This window comes from Rasamsonia byssochlamydoides (assembly GCF_041956645.1).
Source record: "Rasamsonia byssochlamydoides strain NRRL 3658 unplaced genomic scaffold VTN77scaffold_9, whole genome shotgun sequence".
NCBI classification, from domain to species: Eukaryota; Fungi; Ascomycota; class Eurotiomycetes; order Eurotiales; family Trichocomaceae; genus Rasamsonia; species Rasamsonia byssochlamydoides.
Window position 1 is genome coordinate 409,851 of NW_027192392.1, and position 16,214 is coordinate 426,064.

At 51.8% G+C, this 16,214-nt stretch overlaps 7 protein-coding genes across 7 annotated transcripts; 3 read left to right on the forward strand and 4 right to left on the reverse strand.

Annotated features, from left to right (window-relative positions):
* Positions 1 to 241: 241 nt before the first annotated feature.
* On the forward strand, positions 242 to 989 carry VTN77DRAFT_9566 (uncharacterized protein; the record flags this gene model as incomplete). Its single annotated transcript, XM_069426187.1, has 2 exons — positions 242 to 365; positions 439 to 989. 2 exons carry the CDS (start codon positions 242 to 244, stop codon positions 987 to 989), a joined length of 675 nt encoding a protein of 224 aa, XP_069280688.1.
* Positions 990 to 1,193: 204 nt separating this feature from the next.
* Positions 1,194 to 4,346, reverse strand: VTN77DRAFT_9567 (uncharacterized protein; the record flags this gene model as incomplete). The annotated part of the gene is made up of 2 exons (XM_069426188.1): positions 1,194 to 1,925; positions 1,977 to 4,346. The coding sequence occupies 2 exons, from the start codon at positions 4,344 to 4,346 to the stop codon at positions 1,194 to 1,196; spliced, it is 3,102 nt and encodes a 1,033-aa protein (XP_069280689.1).
* A 464-nt stretch (positions 4,347 to 4,810) lies between these two features.
* On the forward strand, positions 4,811 to 6,363 carry VTN77DRAFT_9568 (uncharacterized protein; the record flags this gene model as incomplete). The annotated part of the gene is made up of 6 exons (XM_069426189.1): positions 4,811 to 4,891; positions 4,960 to 5,025; positions 5,160 to 5,246; positions 5,305 to 5,427; positions 5,482 to 6,201; positions 6,289 to 6,363. The coding sequence occupies 6 exons, from the start codon at positions 4,811 to 4,813 to the stop codon at positions 6,361 to 6,363; spliced, it is 1,152 nt and encodes a 383-aa protein (XP_069280690.1).
* A 547-nt stretch (positions 6,364 to 6,910) lies between these two features.
* VTN77DRAFT_9569 (uncharacterized protein) lies at positions 6,911 to 7,966 on the reverse strand (the record flags this gene model as incomplete). Its single annotated transcript, XM_069426190.1, has 4 exons — positions 6,911 to 7,272; positions 7,328 to 7,505; positions 7,563 to 7,708; positions 7,762 to 7,966. 4 exons carry the CDS (start codon positions 7,964 to 7,966, stop codon positions 6,911 to 6,913), a joined length of 891 nt encoding a protein of 296 aa, XP_069280691.1.
* A 339-nt stretch (positions 7,967 to 8,305) lies between these two features.
* Positions 8,306 to 11,244, forward strand: VTN77DRAFT_9570 (uncharacterized protein; the record flags this gene model as incomplete). Its single annotated transcript, XM_069426192.1, has 2 exons — positions 8,306 to 8,426; positions 8,483 to 11,244. The coding sequence occupies 2 exons, from the start codon at positions 8,306 to 8,308 to the stop codon at positions 11,242 to 11,244; spliced, it is 2,883 nt and encodes a 960-aa protein (XP_069280692.1).
* Positions 11,245 to 11,432: 188 nt separating this feature from the next.
* On the reverse strand, positions 11,433 to 12,302 carry VTN77DRAFT_9571 (uncharacterized protein; the record flags this gene model as incomplete). The annotated part of the gene is made up of 1 exon (XM_069426193.1): positions 11,433 to 12,302. The coding sequence occupies one exon, from the start codon at positions 12,300 to 12,302 to the stop codon at positions 11,433 to 11,435; it is 870 nt and encodes a 289-aa protein (XP_069280693.1).
* Positions 12,303 to 12,354: 52 nt separating this feature from the next.
* Positions 12,355 to 12,924, reverse strand: VTN77DRAFT_9572 (uncharacterized protein; the record flags this gene model as incomplete). The annotated part of the gene is made up of 1 exon (XM_069426194.1): positions 12,355 to 12,924. The coding sequence occupies one exon, from the start codon at positions 12,922 to 12,924 to the stop codon at positions 12,355 to 12,357; it is 570 nt and encodes a 189-aa protein (XP_069280694.1).
* Positions 12,925 to 16,214: the final 3,290 nt, after the last annotated feature.

Here is a 16,214-nt window from a genome sequence, read left to right on the forward strand (position 1 = left end):
GGCCCAAATTTGCAGCATAGTTCGTTTCCTTGGCGAGATCCATTGCTAGCCTGCTGGCGTGCGTGACGTCCAGTGGAGCTTACTCCATAACTTATCGGAGCTAGACATATCTTTTTTTCTCTAGTCACGACGCCTGAAGATTCCTCCACCTGCGACCAGCGACCAGCGACCTTCATCGGGAAAATCCAACTTTCAATCCATCTGACTGCTCCAAAGAAATTTTTTAAAAATACAATCCGCTATGGCCCCCAAGCGCCATCGAGACAGCGACGACGCTCAAGAATCCCAGTCCCAGCCAACGAAAAAGAAGAAGGGTTTCTCCGTTGGGCCCGCCAATCTGCCCGATGGGACGTATCGACGGAAAGGTTTGCAGACATACTCTCTCTTACTCGTCGCAGCGAAGGGTTAGGCACTGACCTCTCTTTCTGTGTCATCCAGTGCAAAAAATCAAGCGCGATCTGATCCAAAAAGCAAAGGTCAAAAAGGCCTACGCAAAGATTAAGGCGCAGGAATTGGCTGCCGCACCGGCAAGACCTAGCTATTACTCCCTTGACGAGTCGACAGCAGGGAAAGAAGATGCGGATAACAGCAATGAGGAGGAGGAGAAGCCTGCACCCGCCGCAAGCATGGAAATGCATCCCGACCGCCAAGCCATGCTGAACGCACCGCCGTCTCCAGAACCCAGATCCAGACCAAAACCACCAAGGGATTCGAATCGTGGAGGAGACAATCCCAACGATAATAATAATAACCAGGGCCGTGACCGTCGCAAACGACGCCCGAAACCATCCGCCTTCGCCAAAGAGATGGAGATCGCTGAAAAGCGCAGACAGGAACGCGAAGCACGGCGCAAGGAGAAGGAATTAAAGGCTAAGGAGCGCGAGGCTATGACTCGAGCGAAGAGACCGGATCAATACGGGAAGAGACGGCTGGGGAGAGAGAGTAAGGTGCTGCTGAGTAAGGTGCAGCGGATGGTTGGGCAGGTATAGACTTTTTTTTTTCTACGTTTTCGTTCGGATTGTGTGTTATGTCATGATACCCTTCCAGATGTTCAATTTCCCTGCAGGCCAAAAAAGATACTGTGATGGATGCATGGATGTACGTTATACAAGAGTACTCTCCATAATGGAAGAGAAAACGAGAAAGAGATAAAAACCGAAAAACAAATCAACACGCTCAGATAAAGTGTCCTCCTACGAAGATGCTTTGGCAGCCGTTCTCACCTTCCGGAAGCACGCAAACTCGCCCTTCGTCCTCTCGCGCAGTCTCTTGAGGATACCTCTCATCTCCCCCAGCTCGGCCTGCAGCTTCGTCCGCGCCTCGTTGGTGGTCCGTCGGTCGAGCTCGAGGTAGATCTGGCTCTGGATCGATGACGCCTCCTCCGTCACGTACTGCGACATGGTCTGCGCGATGAATTCGGTGTCCAAGGTAGCCTGCATCAGTGCGGGCAGGGAGTACTTGGGCCGCGACTGGAACGCAGACAGAAGGGACGACGAGATCTGCGTGACGAGGTGGGTGAGGACGCTGGTCAGCAGAGGGGTTGTTGTTGTTGTGGTCGATGTCGTGCCTGTGTTCTGCGCAGCAGAAGAAGTCACTGGGATGGTGGTGGAGATCTCCGTATGGACGAGCACCAGCGTAAGCATTGTCGTGTAGACATATGGTCGGACCTGCTCCGGGCGATTCGTGGAGGGAACCCAGTCAGGAGCCCGGATGCCATTCTGAATCGTAGAATCCAAAGCCGCGATCGTAGGCTTCGTGTAGGATTGAAACAGTCGAGCATCGATCTGGCTGAGGACGTCGCGAATCGTTTTCGATTCCTCGGTCAATTTCACGGAGAACGAAGTCTCGAAATTCGACACGAGCTGGGGAACAAAGTCCACCTGGAGCGCCCTCAGGTTCGACAACGTCAGGAGCATTCGAATGTTCTGAGCATGGTTAGCGATAGACCTTCTGAGTTAGTTGATAATGGAACCTACCCTATTCTTAGCATCGACACCGTCGGCCGCGATGATTGCTGATGCCGCATCGGCGCCCTTGACCGACACTGCAGGCCCTACAAGAACCCATTCGTCATCCTCCTCCGGCTTCATCGGACGTTCCGCGTTCTCAACCAGGCCGCTCAACGCCTTGTAGACGCTGGTCACAAACTGCGTCCGTACCATCTGCAGCAGTTTCGCGGGCGGTGGCGTCACCACATCCACAGCCCCCGACTTGCTCATCGCCTCGGAGATATAGAGGATTTTCTGCATCCCAGCCAGCACAGCGCTTTCAAAGGCGACAAACAGCCCAGGCATTTTAGTCAGATCTCGTCTCTCTGGATCACGCGTCCAGTCCTCCAACATCTTGCAGTTCTCCGCATCTTTGTTCCATGCCGCACATGCAGCGCGAACGCAACGTTCCCGAGCGACACTGATCAAGTTCTTCAGGCGATCGTAAGAACTGCCTCCGCTTGATATGGGCCCCAGAGCCGCCATCTCACTTGCAGCTGTCCCCATCAGAATCAGAAATTTACTGAGATAATGGACCCCGCTCAATGAATTGGAGTAAGGTGGCCAGAATGCAAAGTCCTCCCATGGCTCTCCCTTTTTCGGAGAAGGTGGCGGTAGATTCTTCGGGTCAAGCTTGAAGCGAGATTCCGCAGGAGTAATACTGGGACTAGGCGGGGGCATCGGTGAGGGGGGGAGGGAGATATCTTCGATCGGAGGATCGGCAAACAGTGACAGAACACTTCCGCGGATCAAGTCGACGAGCTCGACAACGCCCTCCTGTAACTGTCGGACACCATCGTCCGGCAGACGGTGGTGCTTGCGGCTTTCTCCTTCGAAGCCGGCAGGCAAAAGCTTTTGCTTGCTCCCGTCGATAAAGGAATGGGCCGTTTCCCAAAATTCGATGACCTCGCCCAGGAGGCCGGTCTGCAGGGACAGAAGCTTCGTTAAATAGGTATGAATGCACTCCCACAGTTCCACGACTTGCTCGGTGTCCAGCCTTTCCTGCGCTTCGGTTCCTTCGCGAGACGATAGGCGCAGGAAGGTTGTCACAACCTGGGGCGAAGGCTTGTCGCCCGCCGCGAGTCGCCGCCTCAGGATCTCGATCTCTACCTTGGAGCGCTCGCAGAAGGAGGTGATCTTCTTTTTGAGCAGGTCGTATCGGCTGAGGAGCCAGATCCACACGGGGTTGTCTTCCACTCCAAGCTCCAGAAGAGCCCCGATTAATTCCATGTACTCCTCCTCGACGGGCCCTGCCGTGGTCAGGAATGGCGACGTGTGTGCGTTTTTCAGACGCTGCCATAGATCTTTCTTGAACACTTCAACCTGCTGTTCAACATTAACCCACATGCGTCCTATCAACAATACACTATGAGCCTCTTCATCTGTCAACTGTCTTTGTTCTGCGACAGCACGATTGGCGATGGCCCTCGCCTCATTGGCCAGAGTCTTCGCTCGCCGGTACTCCTCGAAAATAGAATCGAAATCCCGCTGTTTGATCGCTCTTGACAGATTCCCGCCAATCTCGTAGACTGCCCGATTCCTCTCGACAGCATTCGCGACCGAGTACAACCCTTGCTCACGATCGCGGCCACCCAAAGCCGGACCCCATAATTCCTCAGCCTTGACTGAAGCCTCGACCAGCGGTGCGCGAATTCCTTTCACGCCGTATTCACTCTCCTTTGTCAGGGCAGTCTTTTTCGGAGTTTCACTCGTTGTCGCTGTCGCGGACGGACTGGGAGCTCCACCTATCGAGTAGCGGAATTGCCCGCTTGCAGGGCGCGAACGAGGACGCGATGCATTTTCCTCGGATCCCTGGTTCCTCATTTCCTTGTAGACGCTGTCGATTGTTGCCTTGGCCCGTACGAATCGTTCAAAGTTGGCCTCCACCAACACTTTCAGCGACGCGGACTTCTGGTCGATCGACCGTGACAGGAAATTGAGACCCTCCAGGAGAGATTGAGTCGAAGCATCCGAGTGGGTTTGCGATAGAAACAGTGCCGGCGAAAAAGAGGTCGACGACAAGAGGAAGCGGCTTCGCAAGCGGGGATCGTCATCCACAGGCAGGCCTCGCTGCTTGAGGATCTTCACGACGCTGTCGGCAGTCCCCAAGGGATCGGGTTCATCTTTCAGGATCGTATTATCTCCCGGACCTCCAGCCCGATAGGCCCCCGCAGCCAAACTCTTGCGAGAGCTGTTTCTGCGTTCCAGCGCAGAGTATCGTTTCGATTTCCGCTTGGCGGCGGCAGCGGCAAACGCATCATTGTCGGATTCGTCACTTTCGTCCAGCTCAGCTGGCCATTCCTCTGGATATGCGGTCGGTAGGTTGTAGTGGTTGGCGACTTCAAGATCCTCCGCCATGGTGGAGACCTAGACTGTTGAGTTGATGACAAGTGTCGAAGCCAAGGGGGATCGGAAGTAGAGCATGTAGTGCAAGCAGAGCGACAGCTGAACGCCAGCTGCGTTAATAGCCCTGCAGTATGACAACTATCACCAGGAGCAAGGCAACATGCTATGCTACGCTGTTGCTGTTGCTGCTGGCTGCTGCTGCTGGCTTAGGGGCGCCACATGAAGCCGAATATGGACGTTCCAAGCCGATGCAAAAGCTCCGAAACGCGGAAGTTACTGACAGTTCGGGAGAGCGACAAATGGCCCACTCGCGGTCGGAGGGAACTACACGGCAAACAACGCCGAATCTAATCTCTGCAGTTCCACTCCTACGTTCCTGACAGCACTTTCTCTTTTTCCTCCTCCTCCGTTCACTGTCCTCTGAGACTCCTCGTAGACTGTGGAAGTCTGTTATCTTGGAGGCTCTTCTGTTCACCATGATTTCCGTTCGTGCCTTTGTTGCGCCCTCCCGCCAATGCCTGCGGGGGGTTCGCTTCTCTCCATCGCCATTTTCACAGGTGCGCCTCGCCGTGATCTGGCTTTTGAAGAGTTCAATTGCGCGATTCTGACATGGTTTCATACTTAGGTCCGTGGCTACGCAGCGGCCGCTGAAAACAAAGTCGGAAAATTCAAGGGGAAGAAGGGTCCTGATGTATGCACTTCCCGTCGCGCAACTTTTTTAAAATCCTTCCACCCGGTCGTTCCGCCGCCCTCGCAGTCGGCATGCGGACACCCACCATGACGCATGGTCAAGAAAACACGGGCTAAAATACATCTCGGAAACAGGGAAAATACACGGTGACTCTGATTGAGGGTGATGGCATTGGTCCTGAAATCTCCCAGTCGGTCAAGGACATTTTTGCTGCCGCAAAGGTGCGCTGGAAAAGTCGTCTGGCCCCGTTGAAGCGAACAAGGACTGAAAAGCTGCTAGGTGCCGATCAAATGGGAACCGGTTGACGTTACTCCGATCTTGAAGGATGGGCGGACTGCTATCCCCGACGAGGCCATTCAAAGTGTGCAGAGGAACTATGTGGCTCTGAAGGGTCCTCTGGCTGTATGTTCTTCCTCCGAGAGAATCCATTGAGCTCAGACTTATGGTTTCCCATAGACTCCTGTCGGTAAAGGTCACGTCTCGCTGAACCTGACCCTTCGTCGGACGTTCAACCTCTTTGCCAACCTCCGTCCATGCCGTTCCATTGCCGGCTACAAGACTCCCTACGAGAATGTCGACACCGTCCTCATCCGTGAGAACACTGAGGGCGAGTACTCTGGAATTGAGCACGTCGTGGTGGACGGTGTTGTCCAGAGCATCAAGCTGATCACCCGGGAAGCCTCGGAGCGCGTTCTGCGGTTCGCTTTCCAATATGCTCGGGCTACCAACAAGAAGAAGGTCCGTGTTGTGCACAAGGCCACCATCATGAAGATGTCCGACGGTCTCTTCCTGAACACCGCTCGTGAAATCGCCAAGGAGTTCCCTGACATCGAGTTCGACGCGGAGCTCCTCGACAACACCTGCCTGAAGATGGTGACCGACCCGACGCCCTACAACGACAAGGTCCTGGTCATGCCCAACCTGTACGGTGACATCCTCTCGGATATGTGCGCCGGTCTCATTGGTGGTCTGGGTTTGACTCCCTCCGGCAACATCGGTGATGAGTGCTCCATCTTCGAGGCCGTCCACGGCTCCGCTCCCGATATTGCCGGCAAGGGTCTTGCCAACCCGACTGCGCTGTTGCTCAGCAGTATCATGATGCTGCAGCACATGGGCCTGAACGAGTACGCTGATCGTATCCAGAAGGCTACCTTTGACACCCTTGCGGAGGGCAAGGTGAGTCCCAGTTTCCCAGTTTCCCTCATGGCAAATAGTCCCCGATCTGCGGAGAGTTGATCCACTAACGAGCTTTCTTCTCTATAGTCTCTGACCGGCGATCTTGGCGGCACTGCCAAGACGCACGAATACGCAGAGGCCATCATCAAGCGCTTGCAATAAATAAAAGATCACGGCCCTTGATCGATATATCCTGCCTTGTACTATTTACCTTCCCGTTTTCACCTACCTAACATCTCCCGTATCACGAATTTACCTTCTTGACTCCTGCAATAGACAAGTTGCAGCCACGAACAAACTCCATCTGCCTGTTATAGCTAGCTAGATAGATGTTATTATCATTTTTGTTGCTGATATAAATTGAGTATTTTATGTTGGCGTAGTTTTCCATTATTAACAATTAAGGTCCTTATTAATAGACCATCAGATTTCTGATATTATACTCGGGGGGAAGTTAGAAATGGGTCTCGAAAGTCTGTTTAAATTCTGAGAAGTAGTCATGTCATGACAGTTTCCTCTGAAGAATGCTATGCTGTGCTATGAGGAAATCCCGAGAAAAAAAATATATGTACATCACTAATCGTACACATGGAGAAAAAAAAAAGGCACAACATAGCCCGGCCGTGGAATAACTAACAAAGTCCCCCGAGGTATCTATCAACGCAAAGTCAGGTGTCGTAAGAACAACGGCAAATGTTGGAAGTTACTGCTAGCGACGTCGTCCGCGTCTTCCAGTCGTCCCGGAACGGGCACCCTTATCTTTCTTTCCCCGTGAGGTTTGCGTTCTCGTGTTTCGTGTCGCAGGCGAACTGGCTGCCTCTGCCTCTGCTTCTTCTTCCTCGCTGTCCTCTTTCCCGCCATCTGTGGCTTCCTCGTCGCCTTCGTCTTCGTTCGCGGCTGCTGCGTCCTCCATCTCCTCGTCTTCGTCTGCCGCGCTGGCTCGATCGGAAGAGGGCTTTTTGAGGTTCTCGACTTCGACCTGGAGCCTTGTGGTGGTTCGTGTACCGCGGGTGGTTGTGCGGGGGCCTTTGCCTCGACGACCTCGTGATGGTGCTGGGGAAGATCTGGGTTCTGGATACGGATCAGCAAGTTACAACTGCCATTACAGAGAAGAAGTATAATCTACCATCTGTATCTCCAACTGTACTTCCTCGTCGGGACTCCGGCTGCCCAGACTCCGCCGGTGACGAAGACCGCTCTGCCGCCAGCCGCCTCGAGAACATCAACTCGCCGAACTCATCTTCGGGTAATTCAAACGGGCAATATTCCGACTCGTCAGATCCATCTGCGATAATAGAGTCTTCCTGTATGACAGTCATCAGCATGCAATAACACGACCCAGCAGCATTCGACAAACTGACCCTCTCGTCCAGCGCAGGGAGGTTGTAGAGCGTCCCCAGCTTCTTCCAAATCCCTGGGATGCGAGTATGCTCTTCGTGCGCGGGCGCATAGCCTTGGCTTTTCATGTATTCCGAAATCGCCAACATGCGGAAGTGTTTGTGCATGCCTGTGCAGTCAATCAGTGAGGTCGTCAGCTGGTGGGATGCTGCGCGCACGAACCAACGGGCTTCCATCGAACAATGCCTTTCAGCAACGCGGTCTCTTGCTCGTCTGTCCATGGATCGTTGACCAGGTCGTGCTCTAGATCAGGCTTCGGCGCGGTCTCTCCAGGACCGGTGGTGCTTCCGAGGGGTTTCGCAGTCTCGATTTGCGGCGTGGTCGAAGCTGGACGCGACGACAGCTTGGGCTTCTTCTTGGGCGGCATTATGATGAATCCTCTAGTGTAGGTGTGTGAGAGATGGGGCAGTGTGAGATATGGGATGATGTAGTCTAGTGTGGTGTTGAAGAAGCAGTCTCGAGTTCTGCGCGCGACTCGTCGGCTGCCTGCCTCCGACGTGACAGGTACCAGTCTTGGATAAATTGAATTGACCTTTGGGACGCGAACTGCAGCGTTTGCGAATAAGCGGTGGTCCGTGCACGCATCAGGCCGCCCTAATCCAAATACGGATTAGGCACGCACTGCTGAGCGAGATTCTGCTGACGCGAGTCAATCGCGTGGAGCGATAAGCACGTTGCTTGGGATGGTTAGCAGACGCTGACCACAATGGATCTGGAAGATGACAACGAAGACCCGTTCACGACCCGGGATTTATGGAAGCCCTCCCGGTTTCCATTGCAGCCCTTGCCGCCCCTCGAACCGCTGATCTGGGATAAAGAACTGCCTGGTATGTGACCTGTCGATGGAATTGAATAGTTTTGTTTGACTGATAAAATGAAATAGACATTTCTACTGGCGCTTTTGAAAATCCCCTCAAGTTATTCGATAAAAATGACTCCCTTCTTTACCAGCTCAATGTCTTCGGGGATGCCGAGGATCCGGTTGTCGCTGAACCTGAACCTGAGACCAGCAACGACGAGGCGAGAGCAGGAAAGACGGATGAAAGCGTTGACGAGACTAAATCATCCGACCCGGAACTTGAGAACCTCTGGTCGTTAGAGAATCTGCACGAAACGCCAGAACAAACACCCAAACTACAGTCTTGGGATGGCTTCCTGGACAACAGCTTCCAGGAACCTGCCTCCGCATACCTGAGCGAGTTTGGAGCCCGAGGGTTCGATGCTGCACTGGCATATCAGGCATCTGTCATCGGAATCGAAAATTCGGGACGTCTCGTCCGGCCGGATGTCTTCCTCCAGTCGCTGTTTCGGCTTGGACTCGGTTGGAATTCGATGTTCTTCCACTACAACGAACAGAAGAGGGCGTTCGAGAAAAGCATCCGAGACGTACGCGTATCAGGGGTCAGTCTCGCTGCGCTGGATGGTCTGATCGGAAATGTGTTGCAGTGTGGGACGGACATGCAGAGGATCCGGAGGTTTGTTCGGAAGAATCCAGCTGTGCCGGAACAGCCGTCTGCCTTATCCAGCCTGGCTGGTGCTGCTTCTGTGTTGGTCTACGGCCTTGAAAAACGGCTGTCGACACACTTTGGTCCGGAAATCTCCTTGATTCAGATTCAGACCTTGTTCAAACGATGCGGCGACCTGGTTGGCACTTTGGCAGATATTATAGATGCAGTTGAAAAGGACAAATATGAAAGCGAGATCATCTCTACGCTTCTTGTCAAATGCGATATCCACGTACAGCGAGTGCCTTGGATGGCGGACATACTACACGAAATTATTGCTCGGTGCACGCGGCCGTGGCTGATGCTAGTGGAGTCTTGGATAGGGCTTCGAAGCGAAAGGCCTCTCCTGACCCAACTGCGCAGTATGAAGAACAGCTTTATTGAAGTTGAATTCTCCCAGGATCTGGGTCCGCAACGAGTCGCACCCCCAATGGTTGAATATTTCTACCGTCCGGATATGATGCCGTCCTCTGTGCCCACCGACCAGGCGAGACTTGTTTTTGAAACCGGCAAGGCGCTTCGGCTTCTCAAGCAGGAGCAGCCGAACCATCCCATTGCAAGGGAAGACGTTGTGGACAGCTCTGATCCTCCAGCGCTTGATTGTGCATTTTCTTGGGCGGACATCGAGCAAATCCAGAACAGGGCCAGACAATATGAGCGTCGACTTCGCGCGGAGATACTCCGATATCATCAAGGCGATTTTTCTAGATCGCGCCGTGCTACTCGAGTTGGCCAGGATGATTTCGATCTAAACGAGCCCGAGCCCGAGCCTGAGCCTAATGTGCCGGATAAATTCGAACTGATCGACCTTGATGACACGAAGCACTCGTCTGGGCTTCTTGCGAACAAGTCGTCTTTAGAGTCGGATAGTCTCTATGCCATGGCTACTAGCTACGACTTTCTCAATCCCGAATCCTCTGATGCCAGTGACGCGGCTTTTGGTCCGCCGCTGGCATCCGTCTTGTATCTGTCTCTTGCTCCGACTCTCTCGCTGCAAGCAGAGCTGGTCGACTATTCGTGCTTGCATCTCCTATTCAAAGTGCATAAGCTACGGTACCATCTCACAGTGCAGTGGCGCTTTCAGCTTTTGGGCGATGGGTTATTCGCCTCGCGTTTGTCGCATTCCCTCTTTGACCCAGAAATGCAAAGCGGCGAACGAAAGTCCGGCGTAGCACGTAGCAGCGGCGCCCATACGGGCCTGCGTCTGGGAAATCGCGATACCTGGCCTCCGGCGAGTTCGGAATTACGCCTGGTCCTGATGGGATTGCTTGCTGAATGTCATGAATCTAGCAAGTCGACACGGGGCATGCAACACGAAACAAAGGAGAAGGAATTACCGGGGGGTCTGAGCTTTGCAATTCGTGAATTGAGGGGGGAAGAATTGATCAAATGCAAAGATCCCAATGCAATCGAGGCGTTGGATTTCCTGCGCTTACAGTACCACCCTCCCCCGGTCCTGGAAAGCGTCATCACATCGCGATCGCTGCACAAATACGACCGCTTGTTTAAACACCTGCTCCGCCTGTTGCGGATGGTTGCTGTTGCCCGCGGTCTGGTCCGTGATTCTACGGCGCGAGGCTCGCTGTCAGGAGACACGCGGAACATCTTTCAAAAGTTTCGTGTCGACGTACATCATTTCATCACAGCGCTCCATGACTACTTCTTCCAGGTCGGGGTTGGATCTACCTGGCAGCGCTTTGAGAGTACACTGTTGAAGATCGAGCGCTGTCTCGATCGCGGGGATATTGATGGGACCATCCAGACAGCCGGCTCCCTGCACCGCCTGAGACAGTATCACGAGGACATCCTCGACCAGATCCTGTTTTCTCTCTTCCTGAGCAAGAGACATGAACAGGCCAACAAGCTCTTGGAAGATATCTTCGGGACGATCCTCACTTTCGCGCCTCTGTCGCGGCTGGACGGCCACAGCGGAATACGACAGCAGAACGAACGGACGGTGTTTCAGCTGCATGTCACGTTCAGAAAGCAGGTTGGCGCGTTTGTGCGCTACCTCAGAAACCTCGATGGCGGCAGGATGTCGTCCAAGTCCCGCGGAAGGTATGGAACGCTGTCGGGTAGCAATGCTACGAGCGTGTTCGAGCATCTTCTCCTGCGGCTTGATATGAAGGAGTACTATTAGTATGATCTAGCGGAGTACTCTGCATTCATATCTGCTTGTAACCTCGATACTATGGGATTACTACGTTTGAAGCCGGATATAATTTTGTCACGCTCATGCAGTTTTGACTCTGCAATGGCTAGAACATGTTTAGTTACGCCTATACCCTATCGTATCTACAAAGTTCTAATTTCCCAATGCGATTCTCTTCAGAAGAAAACAATATCCGATTCATCCCACCCTAGCGCAAGAAGTATCCGCTTAACTGATTTCTCCATCGTCTCCGGTCCGCAAATCAGGGCCAGGCTTCCTTCGCCGGGCGAGGCATACTCCTTGAGCAGTTGTTCGGAGATACGTCCTCGACGACCTGTCCAGCTACTTGATGGCTTCGTCAGGGTGTGCACGATGGTGCACTTGGGGCCTCCTGCGGCAGCGAAGGCGTCCAGCTCTGCTCTGCACAGGATGTCTTCCTCCAGCCTGTTCCCGTCGAGAACGACGCAAGAGGTTGGATCTTGCGGATCTTGCATAACCGTTCTCAGCACCTGGAAGATCGGCGTGATGCCGCTGCCGCCGCAGATCATGCGAAACGACTTGATGTGTCGTTCCTTCTCGTTCAGCAGGACGCGGCCTTTTCCCAGATAGGTGAGGTTGCCTATCGGGCCTTTGAACTCGACCGTCGAGCCTAGGGGGAGCTTGTCGAGGGCAGTTGTCATCTTGCCGCCTTTTGAAGTGGGGGTGTCGGAATAGATTTTGACGAGCAGCTCCAGTGTCCCTCTTCTGTTCATCTCGGAGATGGGCGTGTAAGATCGGATAATCGACTCGTTGCCAGAAGAGGGATCTTTCAGCTTGAGCATCAGGTGCTGGCCTGTTGGTAGGCCTAGGATTTGATTGTCATGCTCAAGTTTGAAGGTAAATAGGCGGGTGTCCCGCGAGACTGATCTCTTCTCGCAGAGCTCAGCTTTCTTCCAGACACGGGGTTGTAAGAAGATCTCCCCTGAGCCCTCTTCGGGCGGCGTGCAATTCTTGAGGATTTCCATCGAAGCCTGGTCCAGTGTTCCGATATGGTAGTCCGGCATCATTGCTTTGGCTGTTTCGCTGTCTGCATACTTTGTGAGAACCGAAACTTTCTGCCTAGCCTAGAAACGACTTACGGATGGCAAGGAATTCCTCAGAGGCATCCATACCGGCGACTGATATGATGCTCTGGGCTCCTCCAGGATGCGCTTGTAAGAACCTCGTCCCGTCATACACTTCCCCGTTCACCACGAACCAAGGTTCCTCTGCAGTGCTGTATTTCCTGAGCTCGTCAATATCGATAATCCTACTCAGCCCTTCTTTCTTCATCTGAATTTCCTCCACAGACTGTTGATCGCTTGGTGATGGATCTCCGTCCGGCCGCTCTCCCCATTGACCATTTGCCAAATCTCCGCCAGCTTTCTTGACTCGCTCCATCCATCCACCCGGCATCAAGGCGGGTTGCGTTGGGTGCTCGAATCTCAACACCCCGTTCTCTTTGCTTATCGCAATGCGAAACCAGGGATTGTTCATCATGCCCAAAACAGACCAGTACATATCGCGAGGTTGGATGTTCAGGGCTTCGTCCATGGCTCGAACCAGGATCGCGTCGCTTTGTTCGAGATCCGACACGGGGATGTCCAGTGACCAGAAACACCAGCAGAAACAAGTCTCGCGCCAGTGCATGTCTACACGACCGCCATATAGCTCAGAGTCGAAATCTCGATACTTGTCCTCTGGATAGTCGATGTTTGCCAGTCGCCAAGCTGGAAGAGTCAGTCGACAGAGAATTCGACTAGAGTAGTTACTCCTGGATAAACGTACATCTTCCTTTATCTAATGAGATTTCTACCCTCGTTATCCGTCGCCCTCCACCTCCATATGCGTAGCCTTTTGCAGTATATGTGGGTGCCGCAGATGACAGCTGCAATTCCTCGTTGTGTTGAGGATACGCGGCAGCGGAGTTGACGCTGAGGTCGTAAATGGCATATCGCTCGTCATGCCACCATTTCGGATCCTTGGACATTTCGGGGGAGACCATTGTTCTGAAGTCAGTCCGTCAGCAATCAGTCTTCCATCATAACCAAAGTGTATATATATGCTTACGGCAAAACTCGATTATCATAAATATGATACCAGTTATCGCTCGGCGTTTCAGTAAGAATCAACCTCTTGAGCCACTTCACGCTTCGCCCACCGATCTGCCCCGGAACGACAGCTCGTAGCGGCCGCCCATGATCAGGCCGCAGATCTTCGCCATTCATCTTGTGCGCCAGCATAATTCCCCTGTTCGGGTCCATGACCCAGTTGAGCTTGACGGACGTGCCGTAGTGTCCATTCGGCTGGCGAAGTTAGCCCAAATCCCCAATATGCCTAACGACATGGTATTTTTTGTGTTCCTACCAGATCATCAACCCCCTCAATACAGACATATCTCGCTTTGCGCAACGGCTTCGCTCGACGAATAACATCTGCCATCAAGGGCCCCGTAAACAGCGCAGTCGACACGCCCGCCGCACCCCACGAGAAACCCTTGGTCTTGCGGACCATATTCTGTTCTTTGCGGCGGTTGCCGGCACAGACGAGGGTTACGGGAGCGGTGATCTGCTCGAATTCTTGCATGATTTGCTTGAGGGTTAGGGTGAGGGGGGTTTCGACCAGCCTGTGGACATGTTAGTTAGACCTGATGCAGTTATTGATATAGGGAATGAAGGGAAGGAAGGAAGGAATACCCTTCAACACTAACTTCCCAAGAGGGAATATCCTCGTCCCGAACATGTGGCACCGCTCCGTGATTCCGGACATAGAACAGCGACGGGGAGGTTAAGAATCCTGTGCCCAGCAAATAAACAAGTCAGTGGGAAAAACCCCATACGAGCCAAATCAAATGTTAACTGAACGAACCCTCATCAAATAACTCCGTCAACGGCGCCTCCACATTAAACGGATGCACACCCGTCAATCTGATCAGGCGCGGGTCGCGGGGGACGTGGTGATCGGGGGTATCTTTGTCGATGCGAAGGACTTCTGTGGGGATTGTTGATGGAGGGGGGAGGGGGATATCCAGTTGCTTTGATTCAGGCTTAGGCTCAGGGATCGGCACAGGGACCTGTTCCTTCTGTTCCTTCTCTTCTCCCTGTTCTTCGCCTTGCTGTTCCTGTTCTTTAGATCTTGCTGCGACAGAGACAGACGTGATCGGATAGAGCTGCTTCTTCTTCGTTTTCTTTGTCGTCGAGACAATGAGTTCGTTTGTGATGCTCTCCGTTGTGGTTGCCATATTGCTTCGTTTATCGCGCTGTTGTTTCTTTCGTTTCTTTCCCGTCCTGTCCTGGTACGGGCCAGAGGTCAAAGTAAATAATGATATAGATTAGATTAGGTAGATAGATATGCTATATTGTAAATTACGAAGGTACATACGGCATGGGCAGAGCAGACTACAAGACTTGGACTTAGACTTGGACCCGTGTACCTATGTACCTAGTCTGGTAAGTCACCACGGACAAGTGGAAAAGGCAGCTGTACTGCAGCTTCTGTATTGTCTAGAGTGAGGAATTACATAACAAGCCAAAGACATCATCATCATCGTCATGTCATTATCATTCGATGTTGTCTCAGAGAAAATTATCGACTACCGAAAAAGGAACTTCTTCCCATTCCTCTTGCTGTCCCTGTCCCCATCCCTGTCCCTGTCCATGACCATGATTCTTGAATGAATGACATCTCCGCGGGAAATCAAATGAAAAACAAGAATGGCCCCAGTTTGCCGAGTCAATTTCATCCAGACCTGGGTATGTATCGTACAGTCTTACGTAGATCTAGGTAGTAATGGCGGAGCAACTAGACCTAGGTAGGTACGGTACGGTACATACATGAGAAGATAATTAATTGGTCTCACGGATAGACATCCACTGTCAGACTATTATTATTATTACATCTTACCTTTTATAAAAGTAGGTAACTGACCTAGTGGCTATTATCGGCAGGAGAAGATCTCCGGACGAAGTTGAATAAAAAATAAATTGATTGATTATTGATTGGACAAAAAAAAAAGAAATCCATAGGTAGGTACTGTACTGTACAGTAGTGCAGAAGACTATTCCACCTGAACCACCCACCCTCTCTGATTAAAATTCGTATTTTTTTTTAGCATTTTTACTAATAAATTACTTCGTATTTCCACTACAAACTAGGTGACTGAACTATGTAATAACCACGGAACATAAAAAAAAGCCATTATGTGCAACAAACAACTCCTGATCACTACTAGGTAGTAACAAGGTTCCGCGGCACCTAGACTTTAGGGCTTGTGGTACTAGTACCTACCTAACAATAGGTAGAATCATTTTTAATGGCTACAATAGCTTGCTGTATGTACTTACTGCATACATAAGGATACCTAAGTTTATAGTGAAATACAGTCCAGTATATTAAAGAAAGAAAAATGAAATTTTGTTCAAATAGTACAGTTTCCTTATCATCATCCAACTTCGTTGCCATTGGAAGTAAGTTGGGCCTGACTGATAAGGAACGACGACAATGATATTATTACCAGTTATCTTATCATATCTTATCATATCTTCTTCATAATTTTTTTATTTTTATTTTTATTTTTTTTATATCTCCGCGGAGGTTTTCTCCGGATGGAATTCATTCCGGAGTTGTTACATGGTACCATGCCCACCTATTAGGATGTAGTTACCAAGAGGGTGGTACAGACATGCAGCCATCCTGTAGGTAGGTAGGTAGGTAGTCCAGACTCGCTGTCTGCCCGTGGACGTCCCACCGGTCATGGTCATTTTGAACTGTCAGCGACGACTGTATCATATCGGAGAATAGATCTTCGATAGATGCCACGGAGATAAGTTGCTACATATATGTCATATGTTTGGCTTTTTTCTTGCCTTCTCGAGCACCGATAGCGGTTGTTCGTAGTCAGAGAGTACATGTAAATATCATATGAGCGCGTGCTTTGGCAG